The sequence below is a fragment of the Solanum dulcamara genome, chromosome 12, assembly GCF_947179165.1.
Source record: "Solanum dulcamara chromosome 12, daSolDulc1.2, whole genome shotgun sequence".
NCBI lineage: Eukaryota > Viridiplantae > Streptophyta > Magnoliopsida > Solanales > Solanaceae > Solanum > Solanum dulcamara.
In genome coordinates, this window is record NC_077248.1 from 3,952,404 (window position 1) to 3,974,186 (window position 21,783).

Sequence of the window (21,783 nt, forward strand, 5' to 3'; positions counted from 1 at the left end):
TCTTTGTGATTTGGTTATGCATTTGCTTTATATGTTGTTACTTATGAGGATTATTGACTATCTAGTTACTTTTTAATCTAATTCTTTTGAGTTCTTGATTATTTATCTATGCATATTTTATATTTTATATTTTTATACTAAATAACGCTTTTTCTGAAAAAAGCATGCGCTTCGCTTCACGCTTCTCGCTTCTGTGAAGCGAGCCCCCGTCGCTTTTTTCCGCTTCTCGCTTCTCAAAACACTGCCTATTTCCTCCCACAAATGCTCTCTCATAACTCTACGATTAGGATCATAGACTCCTATTACGTGGCAATTGAAATCCTGAAGCACTGCCTCAAACTTGCAGGTGAGAATGTAGGAACCTATTTCCAGCACTTCTCCTTTCCATGATCTATTAGCCCATATCATCAAAATGCCCCCCGGTGCCACTAGTTTGAGACAAGCATACTTAACCCATCTACCACCCCAAATCTCTTTTATTATATCATAGATCTCCCCCTCTAACTTTGACACCTGTAAACCTACAGTGTCAGCCTTCCAGTTGAAGATTGAACTCTTCACAAATCTCCTCTTATCCCCACTATTCAATCCCCTAATCCAGGACACAAGTTTTACTTTCATTGTAAAACTTTTCCCTCTTTCACTCACTCACTCTTCCACTCACATTTGAAATTAATATGAAAAGAAGTCAGGCTTTTCAATTCCTGAACCCCCTTGTACCTAGGCCTTTTGCTAATAGAATCACTTTCCATCTTCCTAGCTTGTCTCCAACTATCTATTTGCATAAGTAGCTCTAGAGATTCCTTCTCATGTCCTTGAAAATCCACACCAAACATTTTCCCCAGCTTAATAAGGTTTTGTCTTACCCACATAGATGTCTCCTTCTCTTTTTGTACTGCAGAACTCATGTCATTTTGTATAGGATCCACATCCTCCACCACCCACTCTTCAATTTGTTTGTCGCATGTTTGATGTGGTATTTTGCTCCTCCTGAATTTCCAGAATTAAATATGTTTTATCACAGAGTAACCTCCATCACCATCGTTTTTGAAAGACAATTTGAAGCATCCCCAGAGTTTACGATTGAGTTCCCCTGTTCTGCATGTCTTTCCTCTGTTGTAATATCCTATTATAAAAGACTTCTCTTTAGAGCTGGAGCATGGTCCTCTATTTCAGAACTTAAAGGACCTGTTGTAGAAGACTGCTCTTTAGAGTTGGAGCATGGTCCTCTATTTCAGAACTTAAAGGATCAAAAAAGACTACCTCACTTGGGCCTGATAAGTCATTTAAAATGACATTTGCTCTATCAGGACCAATCTTTATTTTACTCTTCCCCGGCCCAAAAATTGTCTAAAATAGATTTGGGTCTCCACTTCCTTAGCACATGAGTGTGGGGTCTCATTTAAAAAGACCCCAGTTGTCTCTCTTTGGGAGCCCCATGTGACTCATCTACACATCATCTTGACTTTTTTAAAAGTCTTGTCCTTTCTCTATAGAAGACAAGTCTATTACCTGTTGGTCCAAAAACAATGGCAGACCTCCAGGTTCTTTGCTGCACTCTCCCAGCTCCAGCATGACTAGTTGGTAATTTTCTTCTACTGCCGGCGTCAAAATTTGGAATCTAACTTTCGTCTCTACCCAAATTGGGATAAAAAGATTTATCCCATCTCTCTCAATTGAAACTTCACTAGGGCAATTTTTCTCCATCTCCATAGATTTTAATTCTTGCCCACTTCAAATGGTTCTTCAAACATGTATCCTCCTCAGTTTCGACCCATTCTCCACAAAGGTTCAATATTTCTGTGAAGATCTTTTGCGACCAGAGTTATAAAGGTACTCTTAAAACTTTAATCCAAGTGGATTTGGGCTTTTAATTGGAATCTTCACATCCTATTACAGGGTTTCACCACTGAAGATTAAATTTGATATTCCCCCGTCTCCACTCCCTCTATATGATTTGTTCTGCCATGTTCCTATTCGAAAATTTGAAGAGGAACATGTTGTTGGCTACCTCGTAAATGTTGATCCGAAACACTGCTTTCCAAGAGACTGCAATCCATCTCCTGATAAGGAGGGAAGTTGTGTTTCTCCCTCTTCGAAAGAGCCCATAATGCACCTCTTGAGAAGTACAATGTCTCTTGCCCCTGGTGCCTCTGTAACTTGAAGGTCTCCTTCACTGTACGAGATTTGTGTCTCACCCAAAGTTTTTGATCTCCATTTGCTTTCCCCAGCTACTGTCGCATAAGATAGATCCTTCTTAAATAGTATGGGTTGTATTGCATTCTTCAGTTGGTGAGAGCATTGAATGAACCTCTCTATCTTAGAGGCTATCTCATTTCACCCAGCATTTATGGCTAACTCTGGACTATTATAACTACTTTTTCCGAAACCATTAAGAGTTAAAATGCTCAAGAATCTACCATACTCATTCACTTTCCTAGTGCAAAAAGTCTCGGTGAAATTTTTCTTTGTATTTTCATCTTCTGATTTCTTTTTCTGTCCTTGAATGCTTCTTTGAAGATGGTACAGAGCCATTTCATGATTTTCTCACTCATGGAAGACCTTCTCATCATGTTGCGACTTCTCTTGACCTATTCAAACCAAATATCTCTCCCCACTGTCCATTTTGTGATGTCGAAAAACTTGAAGCCTGCGTTGAAACATATCCTGTTTTCCTCCATCAATGATCTAGAGAAGAAGAGCTCTGCTAGTGAAAGGAAGAAAGTAATGAAAGAAAGAGAGTGAGGTGAAAAAGCTACCACGGAATGTGGGAGTTGAGAGAAAGCTACCACGGAATGTGGGAGTTGAGAGTAGAAAGAAAGGAAGTTTCCGACAAGGAGTTGCCGGAAAAAGCTTTTTAAAGTGACTTTTTTCCACTCAAAAATTCCAACTTTACATTTATAATTTATTTATTAATTAATGATAATATCATAATATGCCACAATTACTTATCAATTGACTGTGCATTGTGCAAGTACGTATACTAGTAAAAATAAAGAGCTAGGCGTATGGTGTGCACAAGCACAACACAAACCAAAAAAGGAAACGTGAAGAAAATGTTGCAGATACAAGTGACAAAAATGATACAACTCGTCAAGGCAAAGACCCAAGGAAGTTTCGAAAGTTATCCTAGCACCAACCGAGAGGACCATAAGGTATTCACCTGGCGATTTTTGACGTATTCCATATATGAAGGAACATCTGGAAATCGGACTTGCTCTTCAACTTCAGGAGAAGCTTTCTTCTGAAAACATATAATATCCCCATCTTCAATCTGTAAGAGATAAGTCAGCAAAGCAAATCCAAATCTGAGAAGATAAAAGCTTTCAACAATCAAACAGGGAAAACAGAAAGGACAAAAACCTGGCTAAATCGAAATGAAGCCTTTCTGTCTAGTCTTTCACACATGACAGAAGGTTCAAATTTTATTTCCTGTAAAGAAAAAAGACCAAATTCTCATGTCATATCAATCAATGACATCAATAAGAACGATAAGTGCGTCAATAACAGAGAGAAGGCGACAAAAACACACCTCAAAAAGTTCGATTTCTTGGTCAGGAGCAAATCCAGCCAATTCATTAAGTTTTGGAAGTATCTCAATTGGCTTACTAGTACTCTTCACGAAAAGCCTACCAACATAACTGGAAATACAAAAAGGGAATAAATCTTGTTGTTAACCTTGCCACAAAAATACTTTTGCCATGTGAGCTCCTTTAAAAGCAAATAACTTACCGGGGCTCTTCTTTTTCAGGATCATAAAGCTTAAAGAAAAGGAGTATATCATCTTTACTTTTGTCAGGTGGAGGACCAGGAATGAGATCCTGAAATATTAAACGAGTCAAAGGTAAAGCATAGTAGAATATAAGGCAAAAAAACACATGTCAACAAAGGGGAGTAATCCATGGCAATTTATAATCTATAAGAGAGTTAAGAAGGTACCAGGCCACACTCCACTTCCAAAAATAATTTTAACTCAGCATTGTTGGTCTTGTTAGAAACTTCCCTTAACTGACCAACCTGCACTTGCAGATGGTTGTCTTAGACAACAGTATACATCTTTCAAGAAACATTACAAGCTAGGAATTAATTATTATAAAGAATAATAAAGCACAATTTTTCGTTAGGACGGCAGAAGAGCTATGTTGCTTTGACTCTCCAAAAATGCAGTTGGTCACTTGGTTGTGTGTCGGATCCTCCAAAAGTAGTTCATGTTTGGAGGATCCAACACGGGTGGGCCAAAATTTGGAGAGCCCGCGCAACATGGGAGGAGAGTGTATGAACTAGAACATCATGCAAAGTACAAGAATAACTTCTAGAAATCATCAATTTAAAACATTAAAGATATCAAAAGGTGATATAACAGGATCAACTTAAATGTTTTAAGCACCAGAACTGAAATATCACAAGTATACAAGATGACCATAATATGAATGAGGCATCACTTTAATTATTTAACACAGTGTATGCTCAGAATCCTATGCAGTCAATCTATTAGATAAGTACACCTACATATTGAATATAGTCGATACTTATCAATCCATTGACCTCATATTTCTAATATGTATTAATACAACAAAAAGAGAAACTAATACTACCCTCAATCGAAACTAGTTTGGTCTGCTTATAAGAAGCCTCTGCAGCCATTTAGCGCCATTTATACCCACTTGATTCCAACATTCTACTGATTGATATTCATTTAAAAAAAAACTGCAATCTTTGAATCCATAACATTTATTTTCACAGGATATATTAATCATTTGTCTGATGCCAAACCGAAAATAGAACAATTGAGACAGGGGAAGTGATTGATTACTTTTAAACCTCTTCAGAACATAAATAATTAGACAAAACAAAATATGCATTTTTGCATTATATGTACAAAGGTTTTTATTGGTGGTGTTCAGGACACTTTGTATGCACTGTGAGAACTATTGGAGAAGAATATTATTGAATTGTTGCAACTACATTATTATAATGAAACCCTATTTATAGACACTACATTCCAATCCTCTTTTCTAAATAGGACACCACATTACAATCCTTTTCCAATAAGGATTCTATATGCTATTCCTACTCCTACTGATATTCTAACATGCACCTAGACTATTTCATGGACCACTACATTCTCCCATCAATACAGCTACCAAGTATTTCTGACCACCAATGCTTAGGCAAATGGGAAGACCTCAACAACAACAACTACGCCTCAGTCCCAAGCAAGTTGGGTTGGGCTATATGAATCCTCAGTTCCTCAGTGACCATGTTACTCCATTAAGATCATCTTTAGGCCAATAATAATAATAACAATAACAATATTAATAAGCATAAAAAGTACTATAAGTTCTTTATATTTTCGACTGACGTATAAATATCTAAAAGGCCAAACACAAATTGGAAGAGCTTTTTCACCTAAGCTAGAATCCAAAGTAATCTAATGTTGCCTATTAAGACAGTCCAATATCATATCTTTGATTTGGTTTTGCAGAAGGGTAATCAAATCAATAGGACAAGGATTAACCGTTTACTGGCAATCAAAACTTTGTAAAATTGATTATACATTAACTAGTGCAACTATTTTAAGAAACCAACAGTTATATCTCCAAGATTTATTAATTAGTTTGACAGGATAACAGAGAGTTACACCACAGAGTAAATGTAATTGTATAACCTAAACTAAGACTAATTTAACTTGGATGACTAGAACTTATTTATTGTTATGTTGGATGACTAGACTTGGGAAAATAGTATACCAACACCTACCATATCAATTATTTGCACAAGGAATAGAAAAGAATTAAACAAGAAGGTTCGCTAGGAAATTTCAAGCTAACTAAATGAAAAAACCAAGTTGCCAAAGCACCCAAGAATATGGCCTAGTGGTCAATTAAATGGATGCAAACCTTGGAGACTAGAGTTCAAATCAACCAAAGACAAAACACTAGGTTACATCTGCCTAAAATTTGGTTGGCAAAGTTACCCGGTACTTGTGCTGGTGAATGGTAGCACACCGATGGAATAATCAAGGTGTTGGACCGGGTACCGCCAGTGTAAGAAAAAGTTGTCTTACAAATCCTCCACCATTTTGATTTCCCGATATTGGATTGAAAATTTCTCCTTCCGTGATAACTTTAAATACAATGAAAATGGTAGTGAAATTCTCACTGAGAAGGACTCGCATGTTTTTCTTATGATGAAAAGAGATATAATGGCCAGTGTTAAATCTTTGCTTATAATCGATTCAGTCAACCCACTCTCCCCCCTAACTTCTTTTCAGAGAGGAGAGGGATACCAGGAAAGAAGCATAATTTTTCAGTAATCATTACTCCTTATTAACTATGACAATCAAGTTTGTTTTTTCTTGGTACACTAGATTTATTTCTCTTCAACCACAAGGCAAAAACCTTTTCTTTTTTTGATGAAGTAATTTCATTTAAAGGCATCAAGAAGATGCTAACAGATCCATAAGGATTACAAAAAGGTGCAAATAGCCCGCATACAAAACAGCTAGGCTATTCTCATGGAGCTAACAAAACCTAAGAACTATATTGAAGAATTTATAGTGAAAAAGTTGAACCAACTAAATAAAAGTAAAAGACATTTGGCTTCAAGGGAATGTTAGGAGTTAAATAGCCCTTCACAGTGCATCTTTGACACAGGACAATCTCAAGAGAAGGAAATTCCGGATGGCAAACGGATGGCTATATGTACAGACATCTCCTTTTGCAATCAGCCATCTCCTTTTGCAATGTACAGCTGCAAATGATATTTGGAATATGTTTTACACTATATTGGGACCCAGTTGGGTCATGCCAAGTAATCTAAGGAAGCAATAGAAAGCAGGAGCAGATGGAAAGTTGGTAAAGCCATCAGAAAAGTCTGGAAGATGATACCAGCAAGCATTTTTCAATAGACCAATTTTCCAAAAAGTTTGAAGGTTCAAAATCATGATAATCATTACATCACCTAAGAAGTGATATAAAAGTATCCTCTGATTAATTTTAAGTACCAATCTTTTCCAAAGAACATAACACAAGACCTCAACAAATTATCTCCTCTTTATGGTGCACACTGATAGCAGCAAAGGAAAACCCACCTTCAACGGCAAAGAATGAATCCAACTGACTCAGAAATTAAGCAGTCATTATCAATGCGAACACGTGATGAAACTATTGACAAGTATTATTTCCCAAAACAGGAAACTACCATCATAACAAATACTAAAAAGACTAAGAATGGGAATGAGAAAGATATAAGGACTCACTGTTTGTAGTTCCTCCTGCGGAGTTAATGGGCGATTGGGCCGGTAAGTGTGATTTTGCCGCTTTGCCCAAATCCAGAAACGCTGGAATTGAACTGGGATACCCAATTCTTTTGCAACCTCCTCCTGCAACAACAGAAAATTTGGTCAAACACAAAGCAAGAGTATCCAAGAAACTGGAAGACCACTTAAACATACCAAAGATATGTGCTATAGAAATTAGTAACTCATTGATTGTATACACCAGAAGGAAGGCCATCCTTGACAAAAATAACTCCGTTATTCAATTCCACAGATCACATTTACATCCTTGTTTTTTGAAGAAAGGTTATTAACAAGGAACTAAATGATAGAAACAAGAGGTCCACATGGGATTAAATTTGTTGGGAAGTGGTGTATACCCAATACTGTTAAAAAGGAAGAGAAAAAAAGATAAAAAGGAAGAGGTAATTCCCAAGAAGAATGGAGCAAAAGAATATTTCAGGCCTATCAGTCTAATAGGCAGTGTTTACAAGATTATCTCCAAACTTGGGGCAGAGAGATTGAAGAAGGTAGTGGACAAATAGTTGAGCAAACAATAAATGGCTTTCGTTCAAGGCAGGCAGATTATGAATGTAGCTCGTTGCTAATGAGTGTATGGATTCCAAACTGTATAGCAAGGAGCCTGGCCTTCTGTGTACATTGGATATCCAAAAAGCTTTTGACCATGTGAATTGGGATATCCTTCTTAACATCCAAAGAAACATGGGTTTTAGTACCAAAAGGATAAACTGGATTAGATTCTGTATCAGCAATGTCAAGTTTCCCATTCTTGCAAATGGAAACCCAGAAGGTTTCTTCCCCTCTCATAGGAAATTGAGGCAAGGTGATCCCCTGTTTCCTTTCTTGTTTATTATAGCTACGGAAGGAGTCAACATTATGATGGATAGGGCTGTGTTTAATGGCTGGATCAGGGGTCTCGAAGAGAAGAGCAGACAAGAAAACAGCAATGGTCATCGCCCATTTCCTGTATGCTGATGATACTCTTGTTCTATGTGAGGCCAACAAAGAAAATATGCTAAACCTCAGAATAATTATGATCCTGTTTGAAGGTGTGTCAGGGCTTCATGTGAACTGAGAAAAAAGCAGGTTGTATCCTGTGAATGTAGGGCCTGAATCCCAAGTTTTTTCTGAGATCCTGGAATGTGAAATAGGTTCTCTACCTACAAAGTATTTGGTGTAGCTTTGGGTTCCAAGAACAAAGCATTGGAAATGTGGAATGTGGTTTTAGACAAATTTGAGAACAAACTCACCACCTGGAAAGCACAATAACTCTCTCTAGGGGACAGAACAATTCTAATCAGCTCTGTACTTGATGCTTTACCACGGCTACTCCTTTCACACACAAGGACTAGTACTACCTGCTATTTTGATACATATCCATTAAAAAGGGACCTACTACTCTCTATCTATCTATCTCATTTCTCTCCTCAGACTCCCTCCTCCAAATGAGTCTACATAAGACTTTTACTGATGCTAACAAGTGAGATGATTAAATATATTCTTGTACTTTTCACAAGTGAGAAGATCATTTACTTTAACTACACATTTAAGTCAGGAATGACAGAATGACATGAGGGTTAAATTAAATTGAATCACTGGATGTGCTATTTGGTTCCAAACTAAGCAACAACAATTATAGAAAGTAAATAGTACCTTGAAAAGGTTAAAAGGCATCTGTTTCTGGATTCGAAAGCTACGAACTTTGTCATGATCAACAAGATCAAAATATATCTCCTTACCAATCTGTTCTCTAAGATCCTCATCACGTGCAACCTACATACGAGTAGATTAACACAGCATATTCAAGGAGAGAAACTTTATATCGGACACTTAAACCATTTGAAAAATGACCTTGATGATTGTATAAAGGTGGGCTTGTGCTTTGTATCGTCTCTTGTCCTCCTTCTCTTCTTGTTCTTTCTTCAACCTTATCTAAAATGAAACAAAAAAACTTTATCATGGCGAACTGAACAACAGGTGCAGAAAATCTATTTCTTGCGTGGAAATTTATTGAAAACATACCCTTAGGTGTTCCGCAATGTCCTTCTCACCGACATCACAGATTATTTTATCCTTGTCACTCTCACGTATATAAACAAGCATGTAAGCATTGGAGTACTTTGTAAACTTGAAGGGAGTGTTATTGAAGCCAGGATTTGTCTGTGGCAACTGTAAAAGCAAAAGTAAGTAAGAGTCAAAGTATGACACAGCAAGACACAATTTAGGTATGCTGTTAGAGATGTATACCTCCTCCTCTCCACCATATTGTTCCTCTAGAGCCCTCTTGTTGTCTTCTTTTGTCACCCGTTCATCATCAAACTTATACCTAACATAGAACCAAATAATCACATTCAATCAGAGCTCAAATTACATCGACAATTAATTAACTTTATCTGTATGACAGTAATCATCGACCTAGAAAAGGCTTATGATAAAGTCCCAAGAGAAATACTATGGACATGTTTGGAGGCTAAAGGTGTACCTGTGGCATACATTAGGGTGATCAAGGACATGTACGAGGGAGCCAAAACCAGGGTAAGGACAGTAGGAGGGGACTCAGAGCACTTTCCAGTGGTGATGGGGTTGCATCAAGGATCAGCTCTTAGTCCTTTTTTATTTGCCTTAGTGATAGATAAATTGACGCGACAAATTCAAGATGCGGTGCCATGGTGTATGCTTTTCGCGGATGACATAGTCCTGATCGATGAGACTCGCCGCGGAGTTAACGCTAAGCTGGAGGATTGGAGACATACCTTGGAGTCTAAAGGGTTTAAGTTGAGTAGGACAAAGACAGAGTACTTAGAGTGCAAGTTCAGTGAGACACCTTAGGAGGTTGGCGTTGAAGTTAGGCTTGGTGCTCAGGCCATCCAAAAGAGAAGTAGTTGCAAGTATCTTGGGTCTATCATGCAAGGCAGCGGGGAGATTGACGATGATGTCACACATCGTATTGGGGTAGGGTGGATGAAATGGAGGCTCGCTTCCGGAGTGCTATGTGACAAGAATGTGCCACCAAAACTTAAGGGCAAGTTCTACAAAGTGGTGGTTAGACCGGCTATGCTGTATGGGGCGGAGTGTTGGCCAGTTCAGACTTCTCACATTCAAAAGATGAAAGTTGCTGAGATGAGAATGCTGAGATGGATGTGTGGGCACACCAGGAGCGACAGGATTAGAAATGAGGCTATTCGGGACAAGGTAGGAGTGGCCTCGGTGGAAGACAAGATGCGGGAAATGCGACTGAGATGGTATGGACATGTGAAGAGGAGAGACACAGATGCCCCAGTGCGGAGGTGTGAGAGGCTGGCCATGAATGGTTACAGAAGAGGTAGGGGTAGGCCGAAGAAGTATTGGAGAGAGGTGATTAGACAGGACATGGCGCAGTTACAGCTTACGGAGGACATGACCTTAGATAGGAGGGTGTGGAGGACCCACATTAGGGTAGAATGCTAGTTCATAGTCTCGTTATTCTTCTCTATTCATAGGCGTAGTAGTGCATTACGATCTCTTGCGCTGTGAATTCTGATTTCTATTATTTCTGTTATTATTTATTACTTTCTATGCTTTGATTACTCTATTGAACCTGTGACGCTATCATTATTTATTTAATCGTTATTTGTTATTTGTATTTATTTATTTGTATTTATTTGTTATCTATTCGTTATTTGTATGTTGTTTTTCTCATAAAGCTTTTAATTTCCTATTCTTATCTAACATTTTTTATGCATTTATGCTTTTACTGAGCCGAGGGTCTCCAGGAAACAGCCGTCCTACCTTGGTAGGAGTAAGGTCTGCGTACATTCTACCCTCCCCAGACCCCATGTTGTGGGATTTCACTGGATTGTTGTTGTTGTTGTTGTATGACAGTAAGATATGATGCAGAATGCAGAATTTTTCCCTACTGTTCTGTGATCCTGCTGGAAATGTTCAGAAGATAGAGATAGAGACAAAGAAAATGTTTTACAAAGAGTGCATACCATTGATCTGACAGTGTTGGCCTGATGAAAGCATAATAATGTCCACCATGCACACCGCCGCTATGAACCAACACACTGCCATTAAGAAAAGCAAGGTAATACTCTTAGTATAAAGATAAAAGACAATGCCACACATCTAGGTAAGCCAGTGGCTTGAAACCATCACACCATTAACAAACAAAAGGAAATGGTTTGGTTTGTAAGGAAACTCGTAATCGTATGTCCCAAAATATCAAAACATGAACAACGCCCTCAAAGGCCAATCTTATCAGATTCAATGACAGTTTATTGATTCATTGTTTCAATCTTTCCAATATAAGTCTGAAATCAGAACTGCTGAGCTCTACAGAAGCTAACCAACAGCATGCAGAAAGGTGACAATACCAACTCCTTGTAAAATATTAACAGATATAACATATGGGAATGAAAGCAACTTCATTTTTATTTTTTTAAAAAAAAGGAGAGAGAGTAAATAAGACTTAAAACTATAAAAATAAAATAAAAGTGAACCTTAGCAACTACAAACAGCTCTTAATGGTACACATGGTTTAGAAGAAGCAACAGAACACAAAAATAGATGTTAGCGAATTAAGCATCGTTGAGTTACGCTGAAGACTTCGCACCATAGTCCAAGCCAACTAGATAATGGGGCAACCATAGCAAAGGCAAAGTTGAGATTTGAAGACTGGGAATTCTTTGTAAGTCGGCTTTGCTCCATGTTACATGTGTATTTTGGGCCAGAATACAGAGTTGGGGAAAACGCAGCAGCTTCATAGTAAAGTTTTCTACATCTTGCTTTTGTCAAGTAATGGGATTGACGTAAGTAATAAATGCTTCAAGCATGAACGGTGATAATCCGTAAACAAGGAAGATTTGGGATACAGCTCACCTATGCATTATGTGGCATATATAAACAGAAAGAAATAGTTGATATTTTGACCCCACCCCCCAGGTTTTGTCTAGAGGCAAGAGCCCACCGCATTATTTGTGGGTTAGGCGCAAGTCATTGGTTCGAATCCTGCTGCAGACAAAAGTCAGGTACGTGGAGAAGGTAAGAGGGCGGGCGCATTATCCGCCATATTTCGAACCATACGCCACTGATCCTTGGAGATTTCTCAGTTATCATAAAAGAAAAAGGAGATATTTTGAGGGAGGTAAGAATAGTGTATAGCTTAAAGCATAGATGTTTGACAAACTTGTTCTATTTTCCTTGATTGATAGAAGGATGCAGACTAATCAGGAAGATGCAACAATTCGTCCTGTGTGTCTCAGAGATGTAATTGAAAAGCTTGCATAGCACCAACTTAGCTTTTGATTTAATGTGAATATAATAACTTTGCTTATCAAAGAAAAAAAATGGCATTTCATACTAAGCTGAGTAGACAAAGAAGTTCAAACAAAAACAATCTTTGCGATTGCATGTCAGTGAGTTTATCAGCACATACACATAGAAAAGAGAGTTAAATTTACCTATGAAGTGTATAGAGATTCCGTACACTCTTATCTGCATCAGGAGACAAATATTTTCCGTTCTCCCTATCAAGGTCAAGCTCTAGAGGAAATTCATAGCGGTCGTTTATCTGCAACATAGGATCAAAGATTGTCACAAGTGAGAACCTGGACACTACACATCTAAACTACATTTCTAAATATTTCATGGTATAGAATGCTTTAACAAATAAAACTACAGTATAATCATTTTCTGATGTTCAAACTTTAGATAGACAAACAAACATTGACAGCAGCTGATCGTAGCAGGACAGAAGGTTTGGGGGTCATGATGGTTTTTGGTCGGAAACAAAGTTAATAGTCAGTAACAAGACAATTTTTTAGGAGACAATACAATGGTTTATCAAATTGATGCAGAGAAGTCACAATGAAGAATAAATCATGTACCATGGCTTCTTTTCTTTGATGGAAAAGCTTTTATAAAAAAGACAAAATTGTGTCCATATTCGACAAATACAAAATTAGAAAACCTTCCACTGAAAATATTTCAACGACCAAATAGAGCCTTAAAGGAAATACTATCCAGTTTCACACTTCAAGAAAATCATGAACACAATTTTCCCACCTTGGTTTTTTGCCTTTATATCTAGTTCTTTTAACAGGTTCAATTTCAAGTTCCTTTTCTTTCTTTTTTTAAATTGTTTTCAAGTTCCTTTTCTTTTCCCCATTATTTCGGATAATGTAGTACGAAGTAATATACTTCTTTTGTTGAACATAAATGTTTGGACCCGCAAACAGGGAACAGCACTCACTCAAGGAAGGCCATGAAACAACCCAAAAGCTACGTGAACCAGCAGTGCCAAAAGGCATCTAGTTCTTTTGCCAAAGGTAAATGCTTGAACCAAATATAGGAAATAACGCCATTTTACAAAGGGAATATGCAACAACCCATAATACTACAAATCAAATCATAAAGCAAGCTGAGAAAGAAGAAACTGGTACTAACCTTAACCATAGTATCTCGCATGAAATCATATTCAAACCTCTTTAACTGAAGCTGAAGAACTGGAGGGAAGTCAATAAATAGTACACCCTTTTTTGCATCCTGAAATCAACACAGCAATTCAATATCATTTTTTTATGAACTTTTTTTTTTCTTTTTGAGATGGTCAGCAATCCAAATTCATAACAAGAGAAAGGAAAAAGATAACAAATAGGAGGCAGTTGCTGTCTTAAGGAAGTCCTTCGTGATATTCTCTACTCTTTAGCTTTATGAGTTCACGTATCTTTAAATTCAGCATGCTGGAAGGGCATTTCATGTATCTTCTGGCTTCTCGCATAATGGATTGGCACCAACCTAGCCCCACCCCCACCCCCCACAGAATACAATTCCAAATATGATGCTTGATGCTTCCACCAATAGTACTCATCAAACAAGATGTCTCCCTGAGTTTTAAGCACACTAACCCTCATCCATTTGGAATTTTTAATTTACATTAGGGGAACTACCAACACCCTCAGCCCCAAAAAGATGGGAAACAAAAAAAGAAGATTAGGCTCCAAATTATATGCCTACTCAGTCAAGACGAGTAATTTTCGTGTTGCATTTTCACAAGAATATAGATGGTTTAATGTTTTAGAGAGCCGCTGGTGTAACAAACCCAAAGTCTGATCTATTTGGATTAACACTAAGCTTCTAATTTCCCTTGTTTGTGTGACCATCTACAAATTAACATCATAAATAGATCCTTCTCTATTTCTTTAAGGACCATATAAAAAATAATCGAATTTCCTTTTTGATACTTTACTGGTATAAATGAGGACATGCAAACGCAACTATAGCCCATCAATTTATTGTTAATTAATAGAGTACTGAACCTGCAAACCATGTGCTTCAGCATGGTACTTATTATCGCCTTCTAGACGTTCGACTTCAACATACTTGTCAAAAGAAGCATAAACATCGCGGCAGCCTTTCACATCGAGCTGAAGATCTGCAGAAGTTTATCAAAAAATAAGTCCATGAACAGGCATTAAGGATCCAAGGGGCAAACCTGATGCGTACCATAAAATGACTCTTTTCTCGTTGATTTGAAGTCCACATTAATACATTCTATGTAATTCATATGGTGCCCCTCAAATAACTTCTGAATTGTCCCTTCCACAACCGTACCCTGGACAAAAGCAATCATCAGAAGATCCAATAAGATCTTCAGAATTTGCAGTTAGTCATTTTATAAACATACCTTCATCTTGTCTTCAAGCTTTTCACACAACACTCTGTTTAGTTCTTGCACGTCATGCTGCATGAATGAATCATAAGTGTCCCATCCAAAAGATTTTGTCAATTCTTTTGTCGCCACACTGGTATCACTATATTGGAGCTTATAAAATAAACTTTGCAGAGCCAATGGAATACTCCCTGATGGCATGTCATTCTCTGTGGTTGGCATATGATACACAGCCTGGCAGGACCGAAACCAAAAATGAATCACATTCTAGAATCAATACAAAAGATATACTTAATAAAAAATTTAGAACATGTGCTAACCTTTCTAAAGTAGGGGATATGGTACAAGGTTTGTAGGAGAGAGTTCATGTAACAAGTAGCTCCCTGATTCTTAAGCCCAACATATCCCGTTTCTTTCTTCGAGTCATATGTCCAGTAATCAATGACCTTCCGTACAGCAACATCAGCTTCAATAACAACTTTATCATTTACGAGATATCCCTTATTGGGGTCATAAAGATCACTTAGAAGCATGAATGATGTGAAGCCCCAATCACTCTCTCTTTGGTTAAACTGGTGCTGCGTCTCTGCAACAAAAAGAAAATTTCCATGCCAGGATGAAACAAACTCATATCGTTCAACACTAACCGACACGGGCTCCTTGGCCATTCAGTTCACGAATCTCACAATCAAGATAATTTATTAACAAACTTGTAGATAACTAAATCCAATACAAGTTTCACAGGCCAAAGCAAATTAGCAATTACTTAAATAGTGTCGAAAGCTCAAAAACCTTTGATTTGCAATTTTCAGTTTAAGGAACCTCATTCTCTCTTTCTTTTTGATGATTCTTTTAACAGCAAGCTTAATATAGTTTAGGACACCTCATTCAGGAATTTGACGCAGCCTGGAGTAAAAAAGTTGTAAATTTGTCTAAAGCAATAGGACGAAACATATTTTCCACATGTTAAATGCAATAAATAGGTAAATATTCACCATATGTTTGCCCCAGGCTGGACAGGGAAACATGTAATAAATGTCTCGCTTCCATCTTACCTTGGTGTCTGATTCTTGTGCTAGGCTGCTTGACCCTCTTTTCACAAATAAATTAAGCTTCATTTATTATTATTATTATTATTATTATTCATAATAATAATATTATTATTATTATTATTATTAAACCAAGATGGTGTCAAGACTCGAGAAATATATACCAAAATCCTTTTTCAATTGCAGTTAAGCATTATCAAATGAAGATGATACATGTCACCCCTATAGACAGAAACATATGGCTGTACTCCTACCCTTGTGTTGCAGGAAAAGGTTCTAATAAACTGCCAATTCTTTTTACTTACATCATTTACTAATCTGAAGTTTTTTACCGTTTAATTTATTACAGATACATTCACCCACTCCACACAAAAAAGAGCAAGTTAAGCAGAAGAAGACCAAAATTCACGACACGGAGGGCTTCACATTATGGTCGGCATATTTTTGTGTGTGTGAACTGCTTGACAGGAAAATAACAGATGCTCCAAAAGAGAAAATGTTCTCTTTAATTTTAATGATTTGATTGCCAATTCTCAAAGAATATATCATAATTTAGTTCTGCAGTTTTTTGGATGAGGTAATTGTGTGGCTGATTGGCTGTTTCAGATTTTGCTGGTTTTCCTCTCTTACATTAAGAGATTGAATCTAACGTAGATACACCCCCTTTGTATAACAAGAAATAACATCTCTATCTTTACTTATCTCTGCTCAATTCCAAGTTTGCTGTGATCGGCAATATGAATCATCTATATCCATTCAGATGTAACATTGAGCCAAGGTGCAACCACAGTATATGCATACTTGAAATAAGACACTTCTAGAAGAAATGGTTGGGAGCATATCATAGAATTAAAATGTGAAAACTGTTCTCTAAGAAAAATATTAGAGGGCAAAATAAATAATCACATAAATGGCAGGAATGAAATCCTTAACAAACAGAAAAGGTGGTGAAGCTTTATTATGCATCATAAATATGCAAGTTCTTAAACAAAAAATGATACAAACTGAAATACGCGGAAGCGATTAAATTAGACACGTAAAGAAACAAGATAAAACAAGGGGATAACACAAGAAATTAGACAAGGGGAAAACAGAAATTAGAAGAAATCAAGGATAATCAATCCAAGGGAAAAGAGATTGAACTCATAAATGGATCCACCATAACAAGGGAAATCCAAATGGGTTCACTAAAGAGATAGAAGGGATATTCAATCACTCACCAACAAGTAAAACACTCATTCATCAAAATCTAGGCTAATGAAAATAACCCTAGAATTGGTTATTTATAGTAGAAACTTAGATCATTACATAAATGCCACCTTTTGAATCACTCCAAGGACTTGATATCTTCTTGTTTGGGTGCTATGTTGCGAGTGCTAGACCGTATCGTTTCAAAAAGTTTAAAAAGGCGTTGGATTTTAAGACAATAAGAAAGGGAAGTCAATTCAAAAGAAAATTTAAAATAGACATACAGTTTACAAACTTAAAGAAACACAGAGAATTAGTCAATGTCGGGAAAGGTAAGACACTGCTTTTTATTTTTTTTCCTAAAGAGAGTTCAAACAAGTGTACTTCAACTGAGGGAGAAACGGAAAATATTCCTAGACAGATGAAATGACAACCAAGGAAAAATAAAACTGACTTCCAAATAATCATACAGACGAAGTTAGAATTTAATCTTAAGCTGCACGGATACAGGACAAGAAAATACCTTTTTTCACTGAATATTTGGGGTTTATTTGATTTACAACTGTTAAGCTGAACTGAGCATATCTGTTCCACCCATATGGCAATGTAGATGAATCTGCCACATCTAAATACATTGACAAACATTCCACGTTGTTTCCTTTTGGAAATATAAGCACTCTCCTACAAACGAATCCAGCCTTAGGACAATTATAACCCAATTTTTTTATTAAAAAAAAAAAGACTTAACCACCAATGTAAGTGACAAATGCCACTTACCATTTATAACTACCAACAACAAAAGGCTCAGAATATAGCTTCTTCACAGATAACCGAGAGAACTCGTCAATTGTCCAGGTAAACCGGGAAGCCTGCGGCTCGTCCACAGCTTGGTTCTCCCCTGTAGTAGCATTCTCAGGAGGAGCCACTGTAATTAAATTCACCATAAGATCACATCAAAATGTTACAACAAGATCCAAGCCACATAAGACTAATCAATTGCCAACCTAAACTCTTCTTACGCAGAGAAGAGACTGAAATAGTAACAACTAAAAGAGGAACAACCTTCCATTGGCTGAGGTCCTTCGACTAAAGGCTGAGGACCTTCTACTAAGTCAGAATGTGGTACAAGCATCTCCTCGTCTTCCTGCTGCTGAATTGTTCAAAGAAAAAAAAAAGGGGATTTCAGAGATTAGTGTGAGCTCATCCGTCCCAACCTTGCAGGACAAGTTTACACAACAAATATGCTTGTAAGTCCATCAGGTTGCCCGTCGATCATTCAAGATGCAGAAAAACTTCCCGCAACACCAACATTATCAAATATAATTAAATAAAAGAGAGATGCCCAATCTGAGCTCATCTACCCCAAATAAAGCGGGCAGCTTTACCAGGAACCTATAATTGTGAGATATAGCAAATTGCCAAGTGATCATTAAACACCATCATTAACAAACAAAAAACAAAAAAAAAAAAAGGAGACATGCACCATTTGTGACCCTATCTGTAAATTAGTCAAATGTGCCTGGACAATAATACATGCATCATTAAAAGTAAGTCGAAAGCATGATCTAGTGACTAGTAAAACCCTAACTCTCTCCCATGAATTAAAAACACTACCTTTTTCACATCCATGATATCACAACTCAATTTCCGAAACAATGAACACAATTCAATCCCTAAACCCTAACTCTCCGCAAATAAAAACCCTATCCGATCAGAAATGCAAAACATATCTGTATTACATCAATTTCACTAACGCCCGAATTTCACAAAAATCATACCTATAAACACAAACATATACCGATTATGAAAAGTGAAAATTCAGAGAAGAAATGTAGAGAAGACTCACATCCAACGGTTGAGGATTCAGCATGGTCATGCTTGAGGATCAACTAGATACCGGCGATGTGGGTGAGGTGAGTAGGGGGTGGGGTGGAGTGGGGTGGGGGGGTAGGGGGTATATGAAGAACTGAGTTTAGAAAGGGGGTGGGGGTGGGGGTGGGAGAGAGAGAAGGATGGATTTCTTCTGAAGTTGAGTGTTGTTTGGTTGGGTTTTCGATGGGGGAAAAGGATACGTTTGGAAATAATGAAAAAGAAAAGGGTAAATTAAGGGAAGGGGAAATAGTTATTATTGCTGTTTATGGAAATTTTGCTAATGTCACTTGTCTGTGAAGAAAAGCAGTTAAGAAGATAACATATGAAAAGCTGACACGTCGTAGGTCTACCTGACGGCGGGTTAGGGATGACCGACAATTTTCACTATTTTTGTGATTTTCGTGAAAAATAAGGTGGCGTTGTATTATTTTGAATAATAAATTAATTAAACAAGAGTGATTAATTTTTATGTTGTAGATGTATTGTCTTTAGTTTATAGAAAAGTTTTAAAACAAGTCTTAATGGTTAACCATTCATTTGTTTTTATTAAGATTAAATGTTTGAATATATATAGTATTTAAAAGACAAGCACATGAAATGAGATGTTTTAGACAATATTGAGTGAGACATGAGTCCTAAAATATTAAGCCTGAGTTTTATTGATCTAAGGGATATATATTATATGTATTTTTAATTTTATAATTTTATCACTAAGAAAATAAGTAAAAGCAAATTTTTTTATAATTCTACAAATACGTTGAGATAAATCATCAATAATATTGGAAAAAGATCATTGTAGTGACTGTTTGAGAAAGGTAACAATTAACAACACAAAAAATGATAACATTCGAGATAATATTTATAATGAAATCATCATTAATTTTATCATCGATCTCCACATCTACTAGTTCTTTTCATCCTCAATTAATATTTGCACAGATTATTATTTATATATTTCAAAAAAAAGGAATAAAAAATGCAATAGCGTGTTTGGATTGACTTATTTTAAGTATTTTTAAGTCAAAATAACTTTTAAGCATTTTGGAGTATTTGGGTAACTTTAAAAAGTGCTTATAATCACTTTGCTTTGAGCTAAAATGTTAAAAATAAGTCAAAAGTCATAAGTTAAATTTTCTAACTTGTGACTTTGGGCTTATAAGTTAAAAGTCAATCCAAAGAGACAAGGTGCAGTTTGGCCCCAAATATTTTTGGGAAGAACTTGAGAAAAAACTGAGGAATTAGTGTTTGCCATATAACTTGCTATTACTTGACAAATATATTTGACAAACATTCAAGTTTTCAAAATCTACAAAAAAAAATAGTATTTTGGGCCAAGTACTAATATTTGGAAATTTTTAAAAATTACCACAAACTTTTCTATTTTATAAAAACACCCCTCATTTATTAATTCCAGTTAATATTTATCTACCAAGTTACTCCATTAACGTGGCCAACTAACACCATTAAATAACATCTCTATCTATTATAAACGAATAGTTTGTTGCTACCTCATCCGGAAAAAAATAGTTTAAGTGACAAGTTTGGGGAAAAAACACAATTTATTTTTAATACGATTAATGTATTACTCTTACTCATATTGTTATTTTGTTGTTGTTGATTGTTATCAATTATGTTATAGATTTTTTTTTAACAGAACATTTTTATTATAAAATGATAATACAAAATTATGGATATTTTAAAACTTACGGGTACGAAATAATATTTTTTGAAACAATCAAATATTTTTTAAAAAAATTATGACCAGACGCATGGTGAAACTTCATCAAAAAAAAATTGCTAAAAATATTTGGAAATTTGGGGTCAAACATTGGCTACAAACAATGACAAAAAAATTAATAAAGTTGCCTTAGAACATAGGGCTATGAAATCATATCCATTTCAAACATGATTATCTAAATTATTGTTTATGGCAAGTGTCATTTTATATCCATTCTGTTTGAGTTGCTTCTGTATTTGTAATGAATGAAATGAATTTCTGTAAATCCGTAATATATACAACTTAGAGTTATGATTAAAAAAAACACAAGCAAAGGAGATACAAAAAATGACCTTATTATAACCAATAGCCAAACAAACGTAAAAAGCACTACTTAAAAGATCCTCGGCTAAAAAGTCTTATTTAAATAGAGATAGACATGTTAGAAAATACAAAAATGATAGAAACTATAAAAATAAATTAGAATGTTATACATGCGGTAGTATAGAGCATCTAGCTAATATATGTCCTAAAAGAAATAATAGTAAGACAAGAATTTCTCAATTAGCAGAAGAACTACAAGAAACATTACTAAATGTAGATGAATATATGTCAGACACTGAAAGTATATACTCTATAGTAAGTATTGAGGTAGCATAAAAAACTCAATCTGAATCTTCTGATTCTGAAAAAGAAAATCTCATAAATGAACTAGGACTAGAAAGAGGAATGTTAAATTTAGAAGACTTACAATTAAGAACTATTGATGAATATAGGGCAAGAATGTAGTCATAACTTTGAAAGACATAAGGGAATCGATAGTAACCAATGTAGTATCTGTAAATGGTACCCGAGTAGAACAAATAGATCCAAATGCCAAAACTGTTACATGGAAGCATGTATAACTTGCATATAAGCTAAGCTAAAAGTAAAAATAGGAAAACAACAAGAACATTTACCAATAAAAGACTCATTTACTAATTTAAGACTACTTACTTTAGAAGCT

At 36.1% G+C, this 21,783-nt stretch overlaps 1 protein-coding gene across 4 annotated transcripts in view; it reads right to left on the bottom strand.

Annotated features, from left to right (window-relative positions):
- Nucleotides 1–19,167, bottom strand: part of LOC129876732 (ubiquitin C-terminal hydrolase 12-like) — a 32,855-nt gene extending 13,688 nt beyond the window's left edge. Inside the window, exons 1-21 of one of the 4 annotated variants that reach the window (XM_055952229.1) lie at nt 19,035–19,167; nt 18,251–18,338; nt 17,966–18,113; nt 17,712–17,869; nt 15,272–15,537; nt 14,967–15,185; nt 14,786–14,894; nt 14,599–14,714; nt 13,727–13,825; nt 12,742–12,851; nt 11,272–11,346; nt 9,548–9,626; nt 9,323–9,469; nt 9,152–9,232; nt 8,954–9,073; nt 7,262–7,384; nt 3,940–4,017; nt 3,733–3,821; nt 3,533–3,641; nt 3,364–3,432; nt 3,164–3,274 (exon numbers count right to left, since the gene is read on the bottom strand). In XM_055952229.1, coding sequence (XP_055808204.1) covers nt 3,164–3,274; nt 3,364–3,432; nt 3,533–3,641; nt 3,733–3,821; nt 3,940–4,017; nt 7,262–7,384; nt 8,954–9,073; nt 9,152–9,232; nt 9,323–9,469; nt 9,548–9,626; nt 11,272–11,346; nt 12,742–12,851; nt 13,727–13,825; nt 14,599–14,714; nt 14,786–14,894; nt 14,967–15,185; nt 15,272–15,537; nt 17,712–17,869; nt 17,966–18,113; nt 18,251–18,338; nt 19,035–19,064 — 2,424 coding nt within the window. In that variant the 5' untranslated portion in view covers nt 19,065–19,167. Of the gene's footprint in view, nt 1–3,163; nt 3,275–3,363; nt 3,433–3,532; nt 3,642–3,732; nt 3,822–3,939; nt 4,018–7,261; nt 7,385–8,953; nt 9,074–9,151; nt 9,233–9,322; nt 9,627–11,271; nt 11,347–12,741; nt 12,852–13,726; nt 13,826–14,598; nt 14,715–14,785; nt 14,895–14,966; nt 15,186–15,271; nt 15,538–17,711; nt 17,870–17,965; nt 18,114–18,250; nt 18,339–19,034 lie in introns of all 4 variants that reach the window. The other 3 variants (XM_055952230.1, XM_055952228.1, XM_055952231.1) reach the window with 3 other exon arrangements.
- Nucleotides 19,168–21,783: the final 2,616 nt, after the last annotated feature.